This window comes from Tenrec ecaudatus, chromosome 4 (genome assembly GCF_050624435.1).
Source record: "Tenrec ecaudatus isolate mTenEca1 chromosome 4, mTenEca1.hap1, whole genome shotgun sequence".
In the NCBI taxonomy this organism is placed as follows: domain Eukaryota; kingdom Metazoa; phylum Chordata; class Mammalia; order Afrosoricida; family Tenrecidae; genus Tenrec; species Tenrec ecaudatus.
The window spans coordinates 195,100,221-195,119,840 of record NC_134533.1 but is presented as its reverse complement, the minus strand read 5'-3'; the positions used below and the strand labels follow the sequence as shown (position 1 = coordinate 195,119,840).

Sequence of the window (19,620 nt, the reverse complement as noted above, 5' to 3'; positions counted from 1 at the left end):
GGGACAGTTCTCGAGGGTCATTGTGAATCGCAAAGGACTTGATGGCAGTGAGTTTGGTTTGGGTTTGGAGGTGTTGGGCTGCTGCCTGAAAGGTTAGCAGACAAACCCACCAGAGGCTCCAAGAGAGAGAGAAGGGGATGTAAAAGCTTTACAACTACGGTGTCACTCTGGCTCAGAATCAACTCAACAGCAGGGGCAATCTAGTGATGCCCAGATGATCTGTACGGTTCTCACCCTCGGGAACATTTAGTAAACATAGAACCCAAGTGAAAAGTTTTAAGATCTTAGGAGAATGAGCTACAGATAAAAGAAAATCAGAGAATAAAGGGACTCAGAAATCCTAGGGGAGGGGGGATGGCAGAGGGTGTCTCTTTCTAAAATGGGTGGACAGGGTAGACTCATGAGCATGTAAGCCAGGGTGCAGCCTGAAGAAGATGAAGGAGCTGGCCAAATGGATATGCAGGGGGCAGTGGGGGTGGGGGTGAGGGTGGGAAGGCTGTCAAGATGATGTCACTGCTGAGAAATATTGGGCCATCGACGCAAGTACTCCCTCAATGCAAGAACATTTTGTTCTATTAAACTGGCATTCCATGATGCTCACCTTCCTGACATAATAGCAGAAGAAAAAGTGGGTACATAAGTAAATGTGGTGAAGAAAGCTGATGGTGCCCAGCTATCAAAAGATATAGTGTCTGGGGTTCTAAAGACTTGAAGATAAACAAGCAGCCATCTAGCTCAGAAGCAACAAAGCCCACATGGAAGAAGCATACCAGCCTGTGTGATCACAAGGCATCATTGGGACCGGGTATCAGGCATCTAAGAACAAAAAATCATATCATTGTGAATGAGGGGGAGTGCAGATTGGAGACCTAAAGTCCATCTGGGTCGTGGAGGAGATGATCCAGTAAGGGTGCAGGGTATCAATGATGAAACATAACTTTCCTCCAGCTCTTCAATGTTTCCTCCCCACCCACTATCATGATCCCAAATCTACCTTACAAATCCGACTAGACCAGAGGATGTATACTGGTACAGAAAGGAACTGGAAACACGGGGAATTCAGGATAGATGAACCCCTCAGGGCCAGTGGTGAGAGTGGCAATACCAGGAGGGTGGAGGGAAGGTGGGGTAGAAAGGGGGAACCGATCACTAGGATCTACATATAACACCATCCCTGGGTGACAGACAACAGAAAAGTGGGTGAAGGGAGACGTCGGACAGTGTAAGACATGACAAAATAATAATAATCTATAAATCATCAAGGGTTCGTGAGGGAGGGGGTGGGGAGAGAAGGGAAAAAAGGAGGAACTGATACCCAGGGCTCAAGTGGAAGGCAAATGTTTTGAAAATGATGATGGCAACAAATGCACAAATGTGCTTGACATGATGTATGTATGGATTGTAATAAGTTGTACGAGCCCCCAATAAAATGATTTTAAAATGATAATAATAAATTCATTAATAAAACATTATGGGAAACTGAAAAAAAAGAGAGAGAGAAATATTGGGCCAACAGTCCACAACCACAACTTGACCCACTTCATAGGAAGCGAAGAAAGGAAAGGAGCTTCCCATACGTACACGTTCACTGGATATTCCGAACATTACTCCAGGCATTTGCTCCCCAAATGTTATTTTTCAGAAGAGAGTGACTTGCTTTGCACATTTGGATACTCCCACAAAGCCTCTCAATCTTCAATCACAAAGGATTCTCTCCACCTCGTTATTTTCAGCAGAACATGCTGATTGGGGAAAACACGCTAATCAAAGTTAATCTGAGATTTTTATTAAAGGCATTTTAAAAACTGAATTTTAAAAGAAGGGAAACACGCTTTAAAAAATTTACGTCGTTCCTAGAGATAAAACAAAATTCTGGGTGCTGGTGTGGGTAATCCTCTTAAACCACGTCGATGCGGACTCAAAGCAGCCGCGTAAGAAAGAGTAGACTTGTTCCCTGGTTAAAGAGAACCTTTCAACAGCAATGCAGATACGCTATGTTTGAAAAACAAGGTCCAAACCCCTTGCTGCTAAGTGGGTTCTGATTCATGGGGACTGCAGGGCAGAACCAGCCCACCGGGGTCCCCGAGGCGGTAATCTTGACGGAGGAGCTCTGGCAGAGGCACGATGGGTTGAGTGTTTTGATGCTAACCAAAAAGGTGACAGTTCTAGCCACCAGCTGCTCTGTGGGAGACAGACTTACGGCCCTGGAAACTCTGGGCAGTTGCACTCGGTCCTCCAGGGCCAATAGTCAGGATTGAGTCCACAGCAGTGGGTTTGGAACCTTTACAGAAGTAGTTCACCATCTCTTTTACTGCAGAGCAGCTGGTGGGTTTGAACTGCTGACCTTTCAGTTAGCAACTGCACTATTGTCCATTATACCACCTGGGTTCCTTGTAAAGACCTAAACCAGGGGTGCTCAATACGTCCATTGCAATCTACTAGTTGATCGCAAATGTAGTGTGGGTAGATTGCCTGGCATTAAAAAATAGACGTCAGCCTGTCATCAATCCCGTCACTTAACTGACAGACAGCGTGGAGTGCAATCTTAGGTGTCGAACGCATGCGCAAACAACTACATTAATTGCAGCAAAACTGACAAGCTGAGTTATCGCCAATTTTTAGATCTTGGTTTTTTTCTCTTAAACATAAGAAAGAATATTAAAATGAGTGGGGGAGCCGGACCAAGTAAGAAGACAAAAATGTATCACTTTCATGTGGAATGGGAGATTTTGACACTACAAGCTGACATTCAGCTGAGGTCCAGAGTGAATGAACAGTTCTGGAACTTACTCGCAGAGGGAAAACACCCAAACATGAGAAAATGCGCTACCTCCTTGACTGCCTGATTCGGCTCTACTCATTTACGTGAGTCAGCCTTTTCCCACATAAAGATCATTAAGTCCAATTATATTAAGTGCCCCCATGACTGATGATCACTGGGAAGTGTGCTTGAGGCTGGCTGTCAGCAGCTATTGTCCGGACTGTGCATCCCTGGCTCATTCCATTCAGTGCAAGTCATCAGAGTAAACTCGGGTGATAACAAAAAATGTACACAGTTAATTGTGTTGCGTTGCGCAATATGGACTCATGCGGTTATGCAAGGTACATAAACATACATTGTACATATAAAGAATTCTCAATGCATTTGTGAATAAATGTAATAAATAAATAAACAAATGGTTTGCATTTCTGTCGTTGGCAGATCTTTGTGACTTGACCATTTGATAAGAAGCTCGCATGCTGAAGGAGTGTGGGCGCCCCTGGCCTGTGACCAGCATGGGGATCCTGACTTACAGCAACTCTACAGGACAGAGCAGAAGTATGCTGGCAGATTCCCAAGGCTGGTAGCAGGGTGGGTTATGTGTTATGTGTTAGGCTGCTAACAGTAGCAGGAAGGTCAGGGGTTCAAAACCACCAGTCACTCCGCAGGCTTTTGACGTCTACAAAGAATTACAGTCTTGGACACCCACAGGGGAAGTTCCACCCTGTCCTATAGGGTTGAGTGACTCTGAACTGAACGTGAAGGCAGTGAGTTTGGAGTTTAATCTTTATGGAAGTGGGTTGCCGCACCTTTCCCCAGCAGAGCAGGTGGTGGGCTTGAACTGCAGACCTTTGGGTTAGTAGCTACTCAGCTTAACCTCTGTGCCACCAGGCCTCCCTCCACAGGATGCTGTATAAAAGCAAAACACACCACTCACAGCAACCCGACAGGATCGAGCAGAACTGCTCCTGAGGGCTTTGGAGATGGGAAATCTTGACGGAAGCGGGCAGGATCGTCTCTTTCCCATGGAGTGAGTGGCTGGTGGGTTTGAATTACGGAGCTCGTGAGGAGCAGCCCAGTGCCCAGTCCACAGAGCCACCAGGGAGACCTCCAAGAGGTGCAACAACCTGGATGAATCATCGCACAGACGGACGTGGTGCCGATTCCATCTGCATAAAGTTCAGAAACAGGTGGAGCTAACCTTCACTGCTAGCTATCAGGACGGGGTCCCCTGTGGGGTGCAGAGAGGGGAAGCGATTGCAGCATGCATCTGCCCTGGTTCTTGGCCTGGGTGCCGGCCGCCCAGGGGAGTTCATTTTGTAGGGGCTCACTGAGCCGTACGCGCATGACGCATGTCCTTCCCTGCATGTCTGCTGCCTTCACGACAAAGAGGCTTCTCTTTAAAGACGGCGACGCGGGGTGAGCGGCTGCATGACGGGGGCTGCGGGAAAACGCCACTCGCCTCGTGTCGGATGAGTGAGCACGGACAACCTCAGAGTGAGCGAGAGCATCATTCATGAATTTTAAAAGTGCCGGATCCGAGCATTTTGGAGAACCGTAAGGGTGACAAGTTCAGAAGCTGTGTTAGCCGCCCTGCAGCGTCACTGCAGCGATGACAGGCTGAAGGCGAAGATGCGTGAAAGGCATTGGCATGGAACGCCCAGAAAATGGGAGCCAGGGACCAAGGCACCGTTTCCAAGTGGATGTACGTGATGCGCTCTACTGTAAATATGTATGTTTAACTATTTTTAAAGTTTAATATTGTGAACATCAGCTTTAATGATTTCCACTATATTCCTAAATTCTCGGGGCTCCTTATCTTCCGGCAAGTGCATCAGCGAGGGCTCCTGGCTTAGCCTCTCCTTGCAGATCAGTGCCCAGTAAACGTGGACAACATGGGAAGACCTCACCGCCATCCTTGGATGGCAGTGTCCAAACTGATTGAGGGTGAAGCATACACCAGGTTTGGGAGACTTAGTCAGGAAAACAACAGCCTATAACAATCTCATTCATGTTGAAAAAAATCGTGCTTTTGATATAAAATATTTCTGGGATCCCTGGGCGGTGTCCATGGTCAAAGAGCTTGGCTGCAGATCGACAGGTTGGAGAGTCAGGTCTTGGAAGGCAGCCCTGATGATGGACTGCCGGAACACCAGTCACTGCAAACCTCCTGGGCATGCCTGTAAGGCCGCCCTCAGTTGGGACAGACCGGACCACAGCAATTAGGACTGGCGGTTGTGACTCAAAGGAATCTTGTCATGCTTTTCAGCGCGCTTACTAGAAAGTGTAAGATGACTTATGTGGCTCACGGCCTATTTCTGCTGAGCAGCACGGCCATGGACTAAAAGGACCACCATGCCCGTGCCCGACAGGGGGACCCAGGAGCGAGGGGAAGAGAATTAGCGATCCAAATTGGAGGGAAAATCGAGAGCAAGAGAGAAGAAAAACCATGTATGTGAAGATCTGATGAACAGCCCTGGCAGAAGAAGTTCTGAAGGTGGGTGAGGAAGGAGAAGAAATACAAGAAACTAGCGAAAAGGGGGCACAACCAAGAACCTAGTGCTTCTTTCAAGAGCCAGTAGTCAGACAAGGCGGGGTGGACCCCACGAGCCGTCAGCACCGTCTGTGATTTCACAGCTGTCAACCAATCCACTGACCCAGTTTGGCTGACTGTGAGAAAAGATTGCTGCGTCTGCTATCAAAGAGGCAAGGAGTCACAGAGGAACTGAGCACACGCCTCTCTAGGGTGACACGCGGGGAGGCAAGTTTAGATTGCCCTGCTCCACATCTCCCCAGGACTGCAGTGTTCTGGGGTCACACCAGCCCCGGGCTGGCCAGAGCAGCCATGGTGGAACTGAACAAATGTAATGCCAGACGGGCCTCCTGCGGGGGCTTAGGACAATTCTGCAGTTGGAAGGAGACCTGGTTTTGAAAAAGAGTAAACTGGCCCCCACCTGCGACGGTCCACAGTTGGTAAGTGGCCCAGGGATTCCCTTCTGATTTGGTGCATTTTCCCAAGTCTTTTCCATGAAGTAAGTATTCCCGGGAGGGGGAGAGGAAGCAGGAGGAAAACGACCAGGAATGCTGGAGACATGAAGAGTTGAACTCAGCAAGCTCCACACGACAGAGCTTTCCAGAGCCTTGAATCTTCTAAGGAGCACAAAGACCCTCCAAGAGGACATCGGATACACACGTTTTCCAGTGCAAAGGGTCCTGGAACATCTTTATTTCTAGGGAGCGCCTGGGGACTGCAGCACACGGAGAGGCATTGGCTTAGAAGTTTAAACAATAATCAATCAATAATCCAGTCTTGAGTCCTTGTGGCTCTCACTCTCAGCCAAAAGGAACCGCTACTGTCTTCAGTCAGCACCGTCTGGAGGCAGCAGGTCCCCCACTGTCAAGACTCCTTCTGGGGCCCCGTCAACAGCTGTGGAAGCATCCTAGGTGCCTGGGGAAATCTCTAGGTCCTAGAGGAGCAGGCACTCACCCCTCAACTTCAAGGACCCCCTAGCTCTCCCGGGGTACCTGGAGGATCTACCTCCAGCCCCAGTGTCTGGCTTCAGGAAGAGTGACAGGAGCCTTAGTGCCGTTAACTCCCTACTGGCACCTACTCATCTACTGGGAGAGAGGTGCGATCTGAATTCCTGAACTGCCCAGTCCAAACCTGGAGGTGGCCAGGAATCCTAGGAAGGTGAGTATCCCTCCCGGGCCCGGTTCCTTTCTAGAACAAAGCGGGTACAGCACCTCTCTGCCCTCTCCTCTCAGACAGGCGAACCCGACTCCCTCCAGTCTTTCATAGGCTTGCCCAGCTTCTATCATCCTTGGAGGGGAAGCTGCTTCTCTGCTGGGAGTCGCAGGCTGTCCACACAGCCAGCCAAGGGCCCCTCCTCTCTTCTGAGGATGCCTACATGCCCTTTCTAGGGACCCTTAGCTTATCTCTCCTCCTGATGCAAGACACGTTTTATCTTTATTATTATTATTTCACGTCGTCGTAATGTGCCTCGAGTGTTAAACGTCCCACCAAGCTTCCTGCTCCACGCAGGGCAGTGCCAATCCCCTGGTCGGACGTCCTGTGCAGCCATTTCCGAAGAAAGCCCGTCGAAAAGAACAGCGGGGATCCTCGTTCTGCAGCCCCACGGGAAGAGAGAGCAACTCAGACTGCACGCAGTGACGTGCCACGCGAGCGGGAGCACAGAAGGATGACGGCAGCCTACGTGCAAATGTGCTGGACGCCACGCAGGTGTGGAATGTTGTGAGAGTTGCTAAGAGCCCCCAACAAGATGCTTAACGACCACCACATCAACGCAAGCAGAAGCAGACGCTCCACATGCTCCCAGACAGGACCCAGGAAGACACTCAGGCTCCACGGGGGCGCAGGGCAGCAGATTTTAATGACTGCCCCCACCCCGGATGTTTGGGATCAGGCTTTGTGAAAATAGGTGGCCGAGAGGGAAGAGGCCACCAAAACAGTGTCCACGGAGGTCAGCAGGGACCTCAAGGCCACTCCAGCAGTGGATGTTTTTTGTTCTGGGGCTGTAGGGGCACTGGTGCGGCTAACCGCTCCTCTGTCCACCAGCTCCCTGCTCCCCCGGCCGCTGCCTGCATACCCCCAGCTGCAGTGAGTGTTTGTCAGGCAGTGGCCCCCCAACCTGAGCTCCTGATCCCATCTTCCCATCACAGCCCAGGTTCCGTCAGCCTAATCAATCTCACCTCCTCCCCTCCAGCCCCGCCGCGAAAACAGCCCACAATCAGTTCTGGTGATTTGCCTGCTCCATGTCCCTCAACTCTGTCCCCCTTTCCAGGCCTCCATGGGGTGTCATCACCTAAGCTGCGCCTTGGTCTCCACCCACCAAGAACCCCACACCCCTGCGCCCCACCCCAGCAGTTGTCCTCCCTGAGTCTGCTCCCGCCCCCAATCCAGTCACCAGCCTGCGACCATTTGGACAGACGGCTCTCGGCCAGATGTAACTCCCGTGCTGTTCCCCAGCCTCTCTGGAAAGCCCTCCAATGACTTTCCATGACATTAAGGAAGAAAGACCAGACCGCAACCTCAGCCTGGCGCATGGACCTGGCTTCACCAAACACCACTCAACATGCTTCTCTGTCAAGTCCACCCGCACGGCCTTCCTCCTGTTCCTCAGACCTAACGCGCGCCCTCGTGGCCTTGGCCTGAGCGATTCGTAACCGCATGGCCCCACCGCACTTCACCCGTTCACCCCTCAGGTCTCGGCACAAACAGCCCTCTTTGGGGGCCATTTCCTTCCCCCTCCCCTTGGCTAACCTGGGCCAGAGCCCCTTCTGGGCACGCACTTTACCTACTTGTGACTGGACACTCACCAGGTGACTAACTCCCCGCGGTGTCCCCAGACTGTAAGTTTCCCTGACAGAGACATTCCATGCCCTGGCCCTCTGGGGTATACCAGAGACCCTTACAGAGGACGCCTGCAAGCCCTCTGGGAATGCAAAAGGGGGCTACTGGGTCTTGGATTCACGCAGAGAGAAAAAGGAAACAAGAATATATCTCCACTCTGGGGAGTGACCAAGTCATGCTTGTGTCCTCCCCTGCCCCTCCCACCCTCTCCAGGTTCAAATGAACCCCAAATAACCTCTCTGGACAGAGCAGGGAAATCACAGGCCCAGGAAACACGAGGAGGCCAGAGAGTCAGGGGGCAGAGGAGCTTCTGGGAAGGCAGAGGCCTCTGCTGGAAACACGTCAACAAGCTCACTGCCCTGGAGTGCGTGTGACTCATTGTGACCCCGTGGGGCAGAGCAGAACTGGCCCTGTGGGTTTCTGAGACTTTCAATCTTTATGGGCGCACACAACCTTGTCTGTCTCCCTCGGAGCAACTGGTGAATTTGACCTGCTGACCTTGTGGTTGGCTGCTCAACGTATAGCCCACTAGGCCACCAGGGCTCCTTAGAGGAGGGATACCCACACTCAAGTGTGAAACCGATGTCCCCGGAGTGGCTCTGCTCACCAGGAGCTGCCTCTGCTTCTTATCACCTCTGACTTAGATGCTCAACTTTCCTCTCTTTACAGTGCCCTTCCGGTTTTAAAATCTTCAAGTCTCCCGTTCAGAACAAACAAAGCTTCTTTCCACCTATATCCTGTCTTAGCCACCACTCCCCTCCGCCCCCTCTTCTAAACATCTTTACTCAGATAACCGCTTTGTAAGGCCCTTGGCCTGGTCCACCCACAAAAATGGCTCTTGCAAGCTAGGAGGGCAAGTCATAAAGTATTCCTTTATCAAACAAAAATATCACAATGTGAAGCTGCTGCTTCTACATCCTCCACGTGTGTCTAAATACTTCTGAAGTCAGGGCCTCTACCTCTCAAACCCTTCCTGAAGAATTCTGTGCTCGTCTATTTAGGCAAGAACAAACGCACTGCCATTGAGCTGCTGCCGACCCCATACGGCAGGGCAGAGCTGCCAGTGGGTTTTCTGAGACTGAAAGTCTCTGTGGTAGTAGAAAGCCCTGTCTCTCTCTTTTGTAGAGGCTGGTGGTTTTGAACTGCTGGCCTTGTGGACCAAAGCCTAACGAGAAACCACAGTGTCACGTCAAAATAACCATTGTCTGCAGGGTCTCAAATGCTATCCCTTTAAAATGTACTTTGGGTTTTTGGGGGTTGGGGGAGGATTTGAAGAGAGAAGATCAGGACTGTTGGGTCCATGAGGTCAGGTTTCCCAACACAATTCCCCCTAGGACAGCCCTCGCGACCTTCCAAGAAGGAGCTGGGCCTGGTTGTGGCGGCAAACAATTCCCTGGCACAGCTTTGCTGGTTTTCCATTTCCTATAATTTCTTCATAAACTCGCCATCATCCTGTGTCCTTCCAGAAAAATCTATGAAGATTGCCCCACCGGAATAAAACAAGAAAGAAAAAAGACAGTCCCCACAACCTTTGAGCTGACCTCTCTGCCTTGCACTTAAGGGCCAGCAGTCACCCTTGGCAGCCACTGTTTGGAGTGAACATTTTTTTAAGCTTAAAAGGGACCAGGGCAAATACATCAGCGGGAAAACTTGTCTGAAGCTATCCCCCATCACAGGCAGGTTTACACCCCTTCGAACAGGTATAAACTAGAACCTGGTAGCAATCAATGGCTTTCAACTTACCCCTGCCTATAAGGAGCCCCTCTCAAAGTTCTTCCCCCTCAACCTCTGCTCTGGTACTATTTCCTGGTCTCTTCCCTCGAATTCTGAGACATCACACTGCTATGTCTCCTCCCACTTCATCCACACTTCTTTCTTTTTCTCTTTTCCAGCTCTTTCCCGGAGTTCTTCCCAGCCACAGCCCTCCCCCCACCCTCGTGCAAGCAGCATGAGTTCATCCTGCCCCATGGCCGTGCCAGCAACCAGTGACCACCAAAGGATGGGCCCAGGGCTGGCCCGGCATCTGTTTGCTACCAGCCCTTGAGAGGCCCGTGCTAAGGGTGAGCGTTTACACATACACTCGGCCCTGGGCCCGTCTCCACGGCAACCGTATAGGAAGGCAACCTCCTATACGGAGGTTTGTTTTGTTTTCCTGCTTTACCAAAACTCCCCAGCATACTGGGACGGAACAGGGCAAAACTGGCCCTTCACCACAAGTGTTTTCGAGAAGCACTGGGTCTCACTCTTGCCGTTTTTAAATTGGTCTCCCTGCTCACACATACAAAGCAGAAACTTCTCATCATGGGAAAATGAAAACCTGACCGACTTCTCCAAACCAATGCAAACCCGACCACCACCAACGGACCTCGTGGTCGCACTCCAGGCCATCGTGAGCGGGTGCAGAGTCGTGGCTGAGGGCATGAGCCCCGTCCCCGGTACCCCCTGAACTCCGTCCTCCCTGCCGGGCTCCTGTGAGCCTCTGGCTGTGAGCCACAATGTCGCTACATCAAACCTTCTGCGTTTGGGACCCACGTCCACAACTGCTTTCTGGAATGTTCTCTCAAACACTATCCCGCTGATACCCCCTCCCCCGCCCCGGGGTTGTGCAACATATCCATTATCGGTCTCATTCCCAATCCGCCTCCAAATGGCTCCCCCCGTTGTTGGCTCAGCAGCCTCACAAATGGCCCTGCCCCAGGCCTCAGTCATCCCACAAAGTCTCCGTGGTTCTCCTTCCAGTTTCTCTCTTAATTTAGCCACCGGCTCAACAAAATGTATAAAGTTCTGGAGACACCGTGGAGTCCCTGAGTGACGGTCAACGTATGGGGAGGCTGCAGTCCATACCGAGACACCTTGAGAGAGAGACCTGGTTACCTGCTTCAGACTCTGCGGCCCAACGAGGGAGTCCTTGGCACCTGGCTTGAGGCCTGGATGGAGACTAGGAGTGTCCTGCTGCCCCAGCCTTGTCCCAGCCTCCTCTCTGCCACACTCAGATGAGCTCATTGCTGGGTTCACATGTAACGTTTGGCCTCCACTCCTCCCTGCGCCCAAGCAGATTTATCTGTGCAAAATGTCACCATGTTCCCACTTTCAGGGTAAGCGACGTGCAGCGAGGAAAGGGAAGACTTTTAATTTCCCTTTTGCTCTGAAAGAACATCTTGCACTAATTAAACTCAGACTCTCTGCTCTGCACTTGTCAAAATGAGGCCCGGATGCTCCACCATCAGCTGGGAAGTTAACGATGAGTCCTTGGTGCAGGATGCCCCCTTGCCCTGGAGCCGCCCATGGAGATTCTCAATATGTGGCATGGTCCTTGAGGTCAGAAAATAATGAAATGTCCCCATGCCATTTCCTGAAGGGCAGTACATCCGGGTTCAGGCAGGCCCGTGAGACTCTGAACATCTGTCTGCCCCACAGGACACAGCAGGTGGCGGCCTCGGCCCTCCCAGGACCGACTTCATTCTAAAGGCTCCGCTGTCCAGGACGCAGCTAATCCTCAGTGGGAGAACTAAGTGAGACTCCCTGGGTGGTGCCAACAGCGCTCAAAGGCTGGAAGTTCACGTCCACCCAGTGGAGACTCACAAGATCCCAACCCCAAGCCCACTGCCATCGAACAGCTGCCAACCTCATAGTGACCTTACGTAACGTTTCCGAGGCTGTCAATCTTGATGGGAGCGGATAACCTCATCTTGCCCCACACCCCTGGGAGCAACTGGTAGGTTTGAGGCCCTACCTCGAGAGTTAGCAGTCCCAATGCTTACCCACCCGCCAGCGCCACCGGGGATCCCTGCCACTGAAGAAAGTCCTGTCCGCCCATCAACTGGAGAAAAATCGGCCACTGAAACCCCCCCTGTGCCCACTTCTCCTCGGACCCACAGGGACTCGCCCGGAGTAGATGGACAACAGGGGTTAGTTCAATAGCAGATCACAAGGGTACCGGTGCTCACTGCTCCATCCTGAATGCAAATGACTCGAAGGAGCAGAGCCCAGAGTGAGGGCCTGCCAACAAGGGCCCCTGCGCCCCTGCTCTGGCAGTGTCTCTATAAAGAACTTGGGGAGCCAGACCTGGAGACCAGCCCTTCTCCAAAGGAGGCCTTCCAAGTTGCTTTCACAGTGACCCACAGACAGTTCCCCCAACCTGCCTCTTGGCCTCACCCTCTCTTTCTGGTGCCGACAGCCCCACTCTCAGTCCCTACAGGGGACAGGCCCTGGAGGGGAGGCAGCATGGCCGCAGGTGGTCACGCAGGTGGTCCCGGGGTCCCATGGGCTGGGTTACAGCCCCTGTGCTGCTGTGTACCAGCTGTAATCTTGAACACCAGGCCAAACTTCTTGGTGCTTCTGTTCCAGGTGCTCCGAAACACGGGACGACCGGCCTTCCCAGGGTTATGGCAAGGATTCATGATGGAATGCTTCCCATGTGTGTGGGCATCGGTCTGCCTGGCTCTTAGGAGAGATTCACTCTCTGGGACAAAGGCTTACTTTAAATTTATGTAAACCAGCAGGGTTTTTTTTGGGGGGGGTGTTATATAGACATACGTATTGGGGAGCAGCCTATTACTCAGTCCGAGGGAGATAATTTTCTGTGTGCACGTCTTTTCTGAAGAGGTTCTTTGTCATGCCCCGCACGCCTGTGGCAAAGCTTCAGTGGGGTTCTGTTCCAGGTAACAACCTTTGTCCACCCCGCACTCCGCCAAAGAAGACGTGGCTCTAGTGTTAGTCTCAAACCTTCCTTCCAGCTTCCGGCCTTGTCCCATGTTCTGGTCACACCAGGAGTGGCCCTGTCCACCTTAAATCCATGCCACCCCACCCCGCCCATCTTCTCCAGAGTCAACCCCTGACTCTTCCAAAGCACTCTCCCCAAACCCTCCTCTGAAGGCCTTTGCTGCCCACCCGACAGTCACAGTTCCTGGGACAGCCTCCCCTCACCCTTGAGCTGAGTCTCCTCACGTCTGGAAGGGAGCCCCCATTGCCCACTTGTATGAAATTATTAGGAAGCAAGTGTTCCTTCTGAACACGTGCAAGGGCTTTTCAAACCTAGAAGCACTTGCCCACGAAGCTTCGCAAGCCCCTCATGTGATCTGAAGGTGAACTTGCAGGTTCCCCACTTGCTGGCGCTGTCTTCTTTCCAACCCTCTGGGAACCCTGGAGCTGGGAAATTCCCAAGCACCCTCATTCTGCCAGACACACAAGGCAAGCTCCCTCCCGCCATACCTGGAGGACTGAGCTTTAGTCCCTAAGGAATTCAGGAGGGCTCACTGTCTGGAGACACTCCATCTCTCCAGCACTGTTCATCAGTGGAACTCTGAAAACACATTCTCCCCAAGTCTGCCCATCCCTCTGCATTTTAAATGTTTTGTGGTCCAGAATAAATCATTTACATCAGGAGCTGGTTGGAGGCAGCGCAGCAGGATACAAAGAGGGGAAAAACAAAACTCAGTCACCCAGATTGCACGTGATCGGCAAAAAGCACCGAGCGAGATGATGAGGCGACACGGGAAGGGACAGCACCATCTTTGTACAACGCCCCTCACCCCTGTGGGAGGCCGCGGTGCAGAAGGGCTGTGAATTATGGCTCCTTCCGCTGATTTTCCACAACACCAAGACAAATGGCTTTATTCTGCCTAATGGAGAGGGATAACAAAATCTCCTCTCCTCCTTTTTACCCAAGTCCTCTCTTCCAAAGACTCTCTAATTTAAAACATGTGGCAGGAAAATAATACTGGGGCATTGTTCTTAAGATGGAGGGGGGACCCCGGAGTTCTAAGCCGTAGAGGAGGCTCATGGCTTATCCTGCAGGATGGCACAATGGCACAATGAGCTAATTACCCTCTCAGCGTAAGACAGATCTGCTTGTCACAGGATCAGGAGTCATTATTTCACACAAAATAATGACCCAGCTAAAAAGCAATGGCTGCAGCTGGTGACACGGCTTCATGTTGGCCTGAGTGAGTGGCAATTAACAAGCGGCCTGCCCCCCTCTCTATAAATGGGGACCCTGCTGTCCATTACACAGTGACAGTGAAGAACACACCCCGTTTGGTTTGCTTGTTTGTTTGTTGATTTTCTTTGTGTGGTCCTTCATAGACGAGGAGGCGCCTGCGTTCTTCCACCTGGGTGGTGACAGGAAGGAACACAGCTGTGTGCACTAGCTTTGGACTCTGGGATGGACATCCCTTTTCCTCCTGTTTTCCCACAGGTGGTGCTTCCTCCCAAATCATGACCAACCGCAGAAAGGGCAGCAGAATGAAAGGGCCCCGTCCTATCCGTGTGTTGCCTTTTTCCTGGTCACCGAAAACACGGGCCAGCGCAGCCAGGGCTCGTGTCTCAGCCAGTGCGTCTAGGCCCTTCCAGGCCCAGTCCACGACCACCGAGGATGTGGGCATGAATGACACGCCTCAACATGCCTGGACTTCTCGAAGTCTGAAATCTCTCCTGCCAACCGTGACCATCCACCACCTCTTTTCTTTAGAGGGACAGAGGGGCAGACTTGGAGTACACCTTGCAGGACCAACTCCGAGCTGGAGAGCTCAGTGCCCGATCAGATACGTTGTCTAGTTGGCTGGACCCAAGGGGCTTATCGGAAAGCAACAGAAGGTAGTGCGGGAGCAAGGTGGCACGGGAGACGTTGAAGGCATATTGCTTTCCAGTATGAAAAATAAGGTAATTGAACAAATATAGAATGGCAGGTGCCACTTATTATTTAAGTAATAATTGAAGGAATCACCTAATATAGATGTGTCCATATACGTATATAATAAGTTGAGGATGTGGGTGCGGAATATTGGGATAAAAGTAAATGATATAGACAAAACTGGCTGATTTGGCACGAACGTCTCTTACTGGACAGAAACCATGTGCCCTTAAAACCAGTCACCTACACAAAGCAACGGGTCAGTCGGGCACTGGCTTGAGTTCATGAGGACAGAAACATCAAAATACAGGCTCTAAATGAAGCACAATTCATAGTGTGGACAGCGAGTGACCTCATCTCGTCTCCTCCATATAGCCACCGTATTCCAAGTGCCTGTGTTTTAAGGACGCAGCCATCTCTAACACTGGGACACAGATCAGTGAGTTCATTCTGCCCTGGGACGTCCCTCTGGAAGCTTATGAAGCCTTTGATGTGCATCTAGGCAGGGAAGACGGCCCTGTTTTACACGGATGTCTACATGAGCTATAAAAAACACTCGTCTTTTCGGGTTGAAGGCAAATAAGAGTTTAAGTATGAACAAAAACGATTGTTTACCAATATCCTACCACAGTCAAAATCATTTCAACCCAGTAAAAAGAAAGACCCGAAACTTTGACCCGAGAGATATGGCCTGACTCCTGGTCTACAGGTCTTGGCTCTCACCAGACCAAACTAAACCCATTGCCATTGAGTCAGTGCCACCTCACAGCGACCCTATAGGACAGGGCAGAACTGCCCCCCCCTCCGTGACTTTTCAGATGGTAACTCTTGTGGGAGTAGAAAGCCCCTCCCTCCTGAGTAGCGGTTGGTGGTTTCAAACTGTGGAGCTTGTGGGTAGCAAGCCAGCACGTAACCACTACGCCACCAGGACTCATCACACAGAGTGGTTTTTCCCAGAGCCTTGCAGATGATAAAAGCATACACGAAATGTTGAAGGGAGGGAGGTCAGAAGGAAATTATATCTGATAATTTCATTCTTCTGCAAAAGTTCTCTCAAAAGCATCCCATTGCTTTCACAGCCTTTACCTGGCCTACTCCCACCTCCCACCCCCCTCCCTACTCCCTACTCCCACTCTTCACCCCCCCTCCATTACTCTCCAGCCTCTCGGACTTCCTGGGTCAGGTCTCTGCCTGGAGGACTCTCCACCCTGTCTCAGCACAGCCCCATCATCCAGTAACTCCTTCCCATCCAGTGTGGCTCAGCGCTCGCATCCCATGTGGGAGACCAGAGTTCAAGTCCCAGCTCCTCAGGCACAATAGCTTATGTGTGAAGCTTCCCTACTTCAAGATAGAAGAGGAAGAAAGGGCTGGTGATCTATTTCTGAAAATGAGCCACGGAAAACTTTATGGAGCACACTGGTCCAGGAGATGACACAGGGCACAGGACCAGGCAGTGTTTCATTCCCGTGGGCACGCGGTTAGCATGAGTTAGGGGCCAGCGCAACCGCAGCAACAACATCTCTTCCACCCTGGAAGGCCTGTGTGGTGCAGCTTCTAGCTTTCCCTGTCTCGGCTTGCTTAACCCACTCCTTTTATACTCTGTAAGAGACTGGTGCAATCCTACACAAATCCTGCCTCAATAACCACCAAGACCGTCCATTCCCCAATGGGATGGAAACCGCAGGCCCGGAGGTCTGGGCTTTCAACACGTTTCCTTTGGCCGCACTGACATCATCTCCCCCCTAGGCACCTCCTCTGACCCAGAGCACTCGGCACCCATGCATTTCCTAGTCTTCATTGTCCCTCCCTATCAGGCTCACCACTGTTACTCAGCGTCTACTTTCCCACGGCTAGCTTAGTGCTCGCAGGCTCACTGAGAGGTTAGCGGTTCGAACCCACCAGTGGCTCCTTGGGAAAAAAGATGAGGCAGTCTGCTCCATGAAGATGGACAGCCTTGGAAAGCCTGTGGGGCCAGTTCTATAAATTTAAAAACAAACAAACAAAAAGCAGTCACTGCTGTTGAGTCATAGCTGACTCACAGCGACCCCCTGTAAGTTTCTGAGACTGTAACAGTTTATGGGAGCAGAAAGCCCAGTCCATCTCCCTCTGAGCTGCTGGTGGTTTTGAACTGCTGACTATGGGGATCCCAGCCCAACGTGTAACCGCTATGCCACCAGGCTCCTGATTCTGTCCTATAGGGTCTATATGAATAGGTAGCAACTCCACGCAGTGAGCTCTGTGGTTTGGTCTTCTGAGGAAGGGCCATGGCTAGCCTGTTCTCTGTCGTAGCCCAGTACTTGGATTATTTTGGGACCCAAATTGCCAGTGGGCAGTATTTAGGAATGAATTCACAAACCTCAGCACACCCCAGTCCTCTGGCAGGGTGGGGGCTCTGGACGGCTTTGCTAGGCCGGGAAAAGGAGAATGGAATGCACAAGTAACACTGACCTTGGGCCTGGCTTGGGGTAGGGACATTCTCTCCGTGGTCAGTGCCATCAGGGGGAAACTCATGTGGACCCTGCAATTAGGCACAGAGCCTCCTATGGCATGAACAACAGTTCAAAACCAGACACACTGCGGGCAAGAAAAAATGCATCTCCTGCAGACGGCGCAATTTTCCCAGGGACGATCTCATGCCCACAACCACAGACCTGGCATGCCCCACACTGGGAAAGGCAGGGCGATCAGGGCAATCAAGGGCCGCAGGAGGAGCAGAAGGCGTGATCTAGGGGCTCACGTCACCTTCAGAGTTTGGAACAGCCTCAACTGCTGGCAGCCGTGGCCGCTGCTCCGGGCCTGGAAGACAGGGCTCCTGCCAGCTGGGGAGGGCCGGGAGCATCATCTAGATCCAGAATCAGCTCCAGCCTGAGACTGGTGTGAGAAGGCTGCTCCCCTGCAGGCGACCCAAATGCCCAAGTGTGGGAGGCGTGTGTCCTAAGGCATCGCCCCATCTGCTCACCGGAGCGAATGTCCCTCAAGCCTCGTGCCTGTTGGCTGACTGCGGGCTTACCTTCTTGATGAACTCTGGGACGATCTTTTGGTCTGTCAGGTGGTCTAAGGAGGAACAGCAATCTAACTCCAAGACGTAGCCTTCATTGTGGAGATCGGTTTTCTGAGCTCTAAAGAAAGAGAAAAAGGACACACTCACAGGCTGAGATCTGCACCCAATATATACAAAAGGCACAATTGATGTTTAAGGGAGCCCCCAGTTTTGCTTTGAGAGGTAATTACCAAGGAGACACTGCTACAAAATAAAATGATTTTGGTAAACAACTGAAATATAAAAATCGGTGGCATGGAAAGACCTCTAAGATATCATCTAGCAAAACTACATCACTACAGGGCCATCGGGGCCAGTAGGATAGGGTCGCTATGTTAATCAACACACTAATTGTGTAGCTTTCCCATTGGTTCAAATGCACCGGGGAAGATAAACAGAACTGAGACATTCATCAGAGCAACAATAGCCACCAGGGGCCTAGGAGAGTGTCCGTGGGAAATGGGCTGGGGCCTCTCATTGCCATCAAGTGAATTCCAACTCATAGCAATCATATAGGGCAGCGTAGAACTGCTTCTGAGGGTTTCTGAGTGGTAACCCTTCATGGGAGTCAAAAGCCTCTTCTTTCTCTCTGGGAGGGGCTGGTGGGCTTGAACTGATGACTTGGTGGTTTGCAGCCCAACACATACCTGACCGCACTAGGGCTAAGCATGTGGGTATGATTTAACATGCAATCCAAAGGTGAGAACATTAAGGAGCTATGCAACTGTACTCATGAGTAAGCAAGTGTCGACAGCTTACTCTGATTTGATTTTCCACTGCAACCTACCCTTTCAGTGGTTCTGGTGGTCTACCATTGGTTCGAACCCAATGGCCACTCCCCAAGAGAAAAGTGTGGCAGTCTGTTCCCACAAAGGTCTACAGCCTCGTGAGCTCTATGGGGCAGCTCTGCTCTGTTCTTATGGTTGCCCTGGGCTCAGCGGCAGTGGGCTTTTGATTTACATATTCTTTCAGGAGCTGGGCACAAATGCACATGTTTTTAAGATGTAAAAGAACAAACCAATTCTAACCGGGCCAGGCTGGAAGAAATCAATCCCCAAAGAATAAATCTATTTCAAACCTTGGCCTCTTGGCTTTAATCCTAGGTCCTATTGGGCTCATGCACTCATCTCCTCACCCCCCCCCCCCAACAGGGCACAGGAAGAAGATCCGAGTCCAGGAATTGGAAATGAATGAGTGAGGCAAGACATCCTGTCATATGTACCCATGCTGGGTCTCAAACACCGAGGTTGGGGCGGGTGCGGCTCTAATCTGGAAGATCCCAGCTGCTTTGTCACAGAGAGATGAATATCAGACTGCCCTTTGAAACAAGTGCACATTGTACCCACCCAATAAGATGCTGCGGGCGGGGGGGTGGGGGAAAGTGAGTCAAGACTGTCTTTAATCAGTTCACAGCCCAGCCTGGTAAGAAATAATCTTTAGAACTGGATCCGAAAACCACCGTGCTTGGCCCGAGAAGCAGTGGCTCTCTGAAGGCAGGCAGCCAGGCTGTTTACAAGGACCAGATCCTACCCCAGGTAGACAGGAACCGAAAAGAGCTCGACAGTTCAACCAGCAACAAAACAATAGGCCGGACTGCACATTTTGTAGATGCACCACGGAAAAGCGCATCTCAGCCGGCATCCTCGTGGCAAAGCAAATGCAATCTCTGTTGAGGGAATGTGTGAGTAACTACTGGCTGTCCCTTGCACAGGGTGACGGGAAGAGGAGAGAGAAAGCCGGAAGCGCCCTTTGGGGACAGATGGTGCTGCCTCAGCCCCACAGTCAGCACTCCCTGATGTAGGACACAGTCCCAGAGA

At 51.5% G+C, this 19,620-nt stretch overlaps 1 protein-coding gene across 1 annotated transcript in view; it reads right to left on the bottom strand.

The window, feature by feature from the left end:
- Nucleotides 1-19,620, bottom strand: part of RFTN1 (raftlin, lipid raft linker 1) — a 234,853-nt gene that overhangs the window by 86,855 nt on the left and 128,378 nt on the right. The window contains exon 4 of the mRNA XM_075547176.1: nt 17,774-17,882. Coding sequence (XP_075403291.1) covers nt 17,774-17,882 — 109 coding nt within the window. The remainder of the gene's footprint in view (nt 1-17,773; nt 17,883-19,620) is intronic.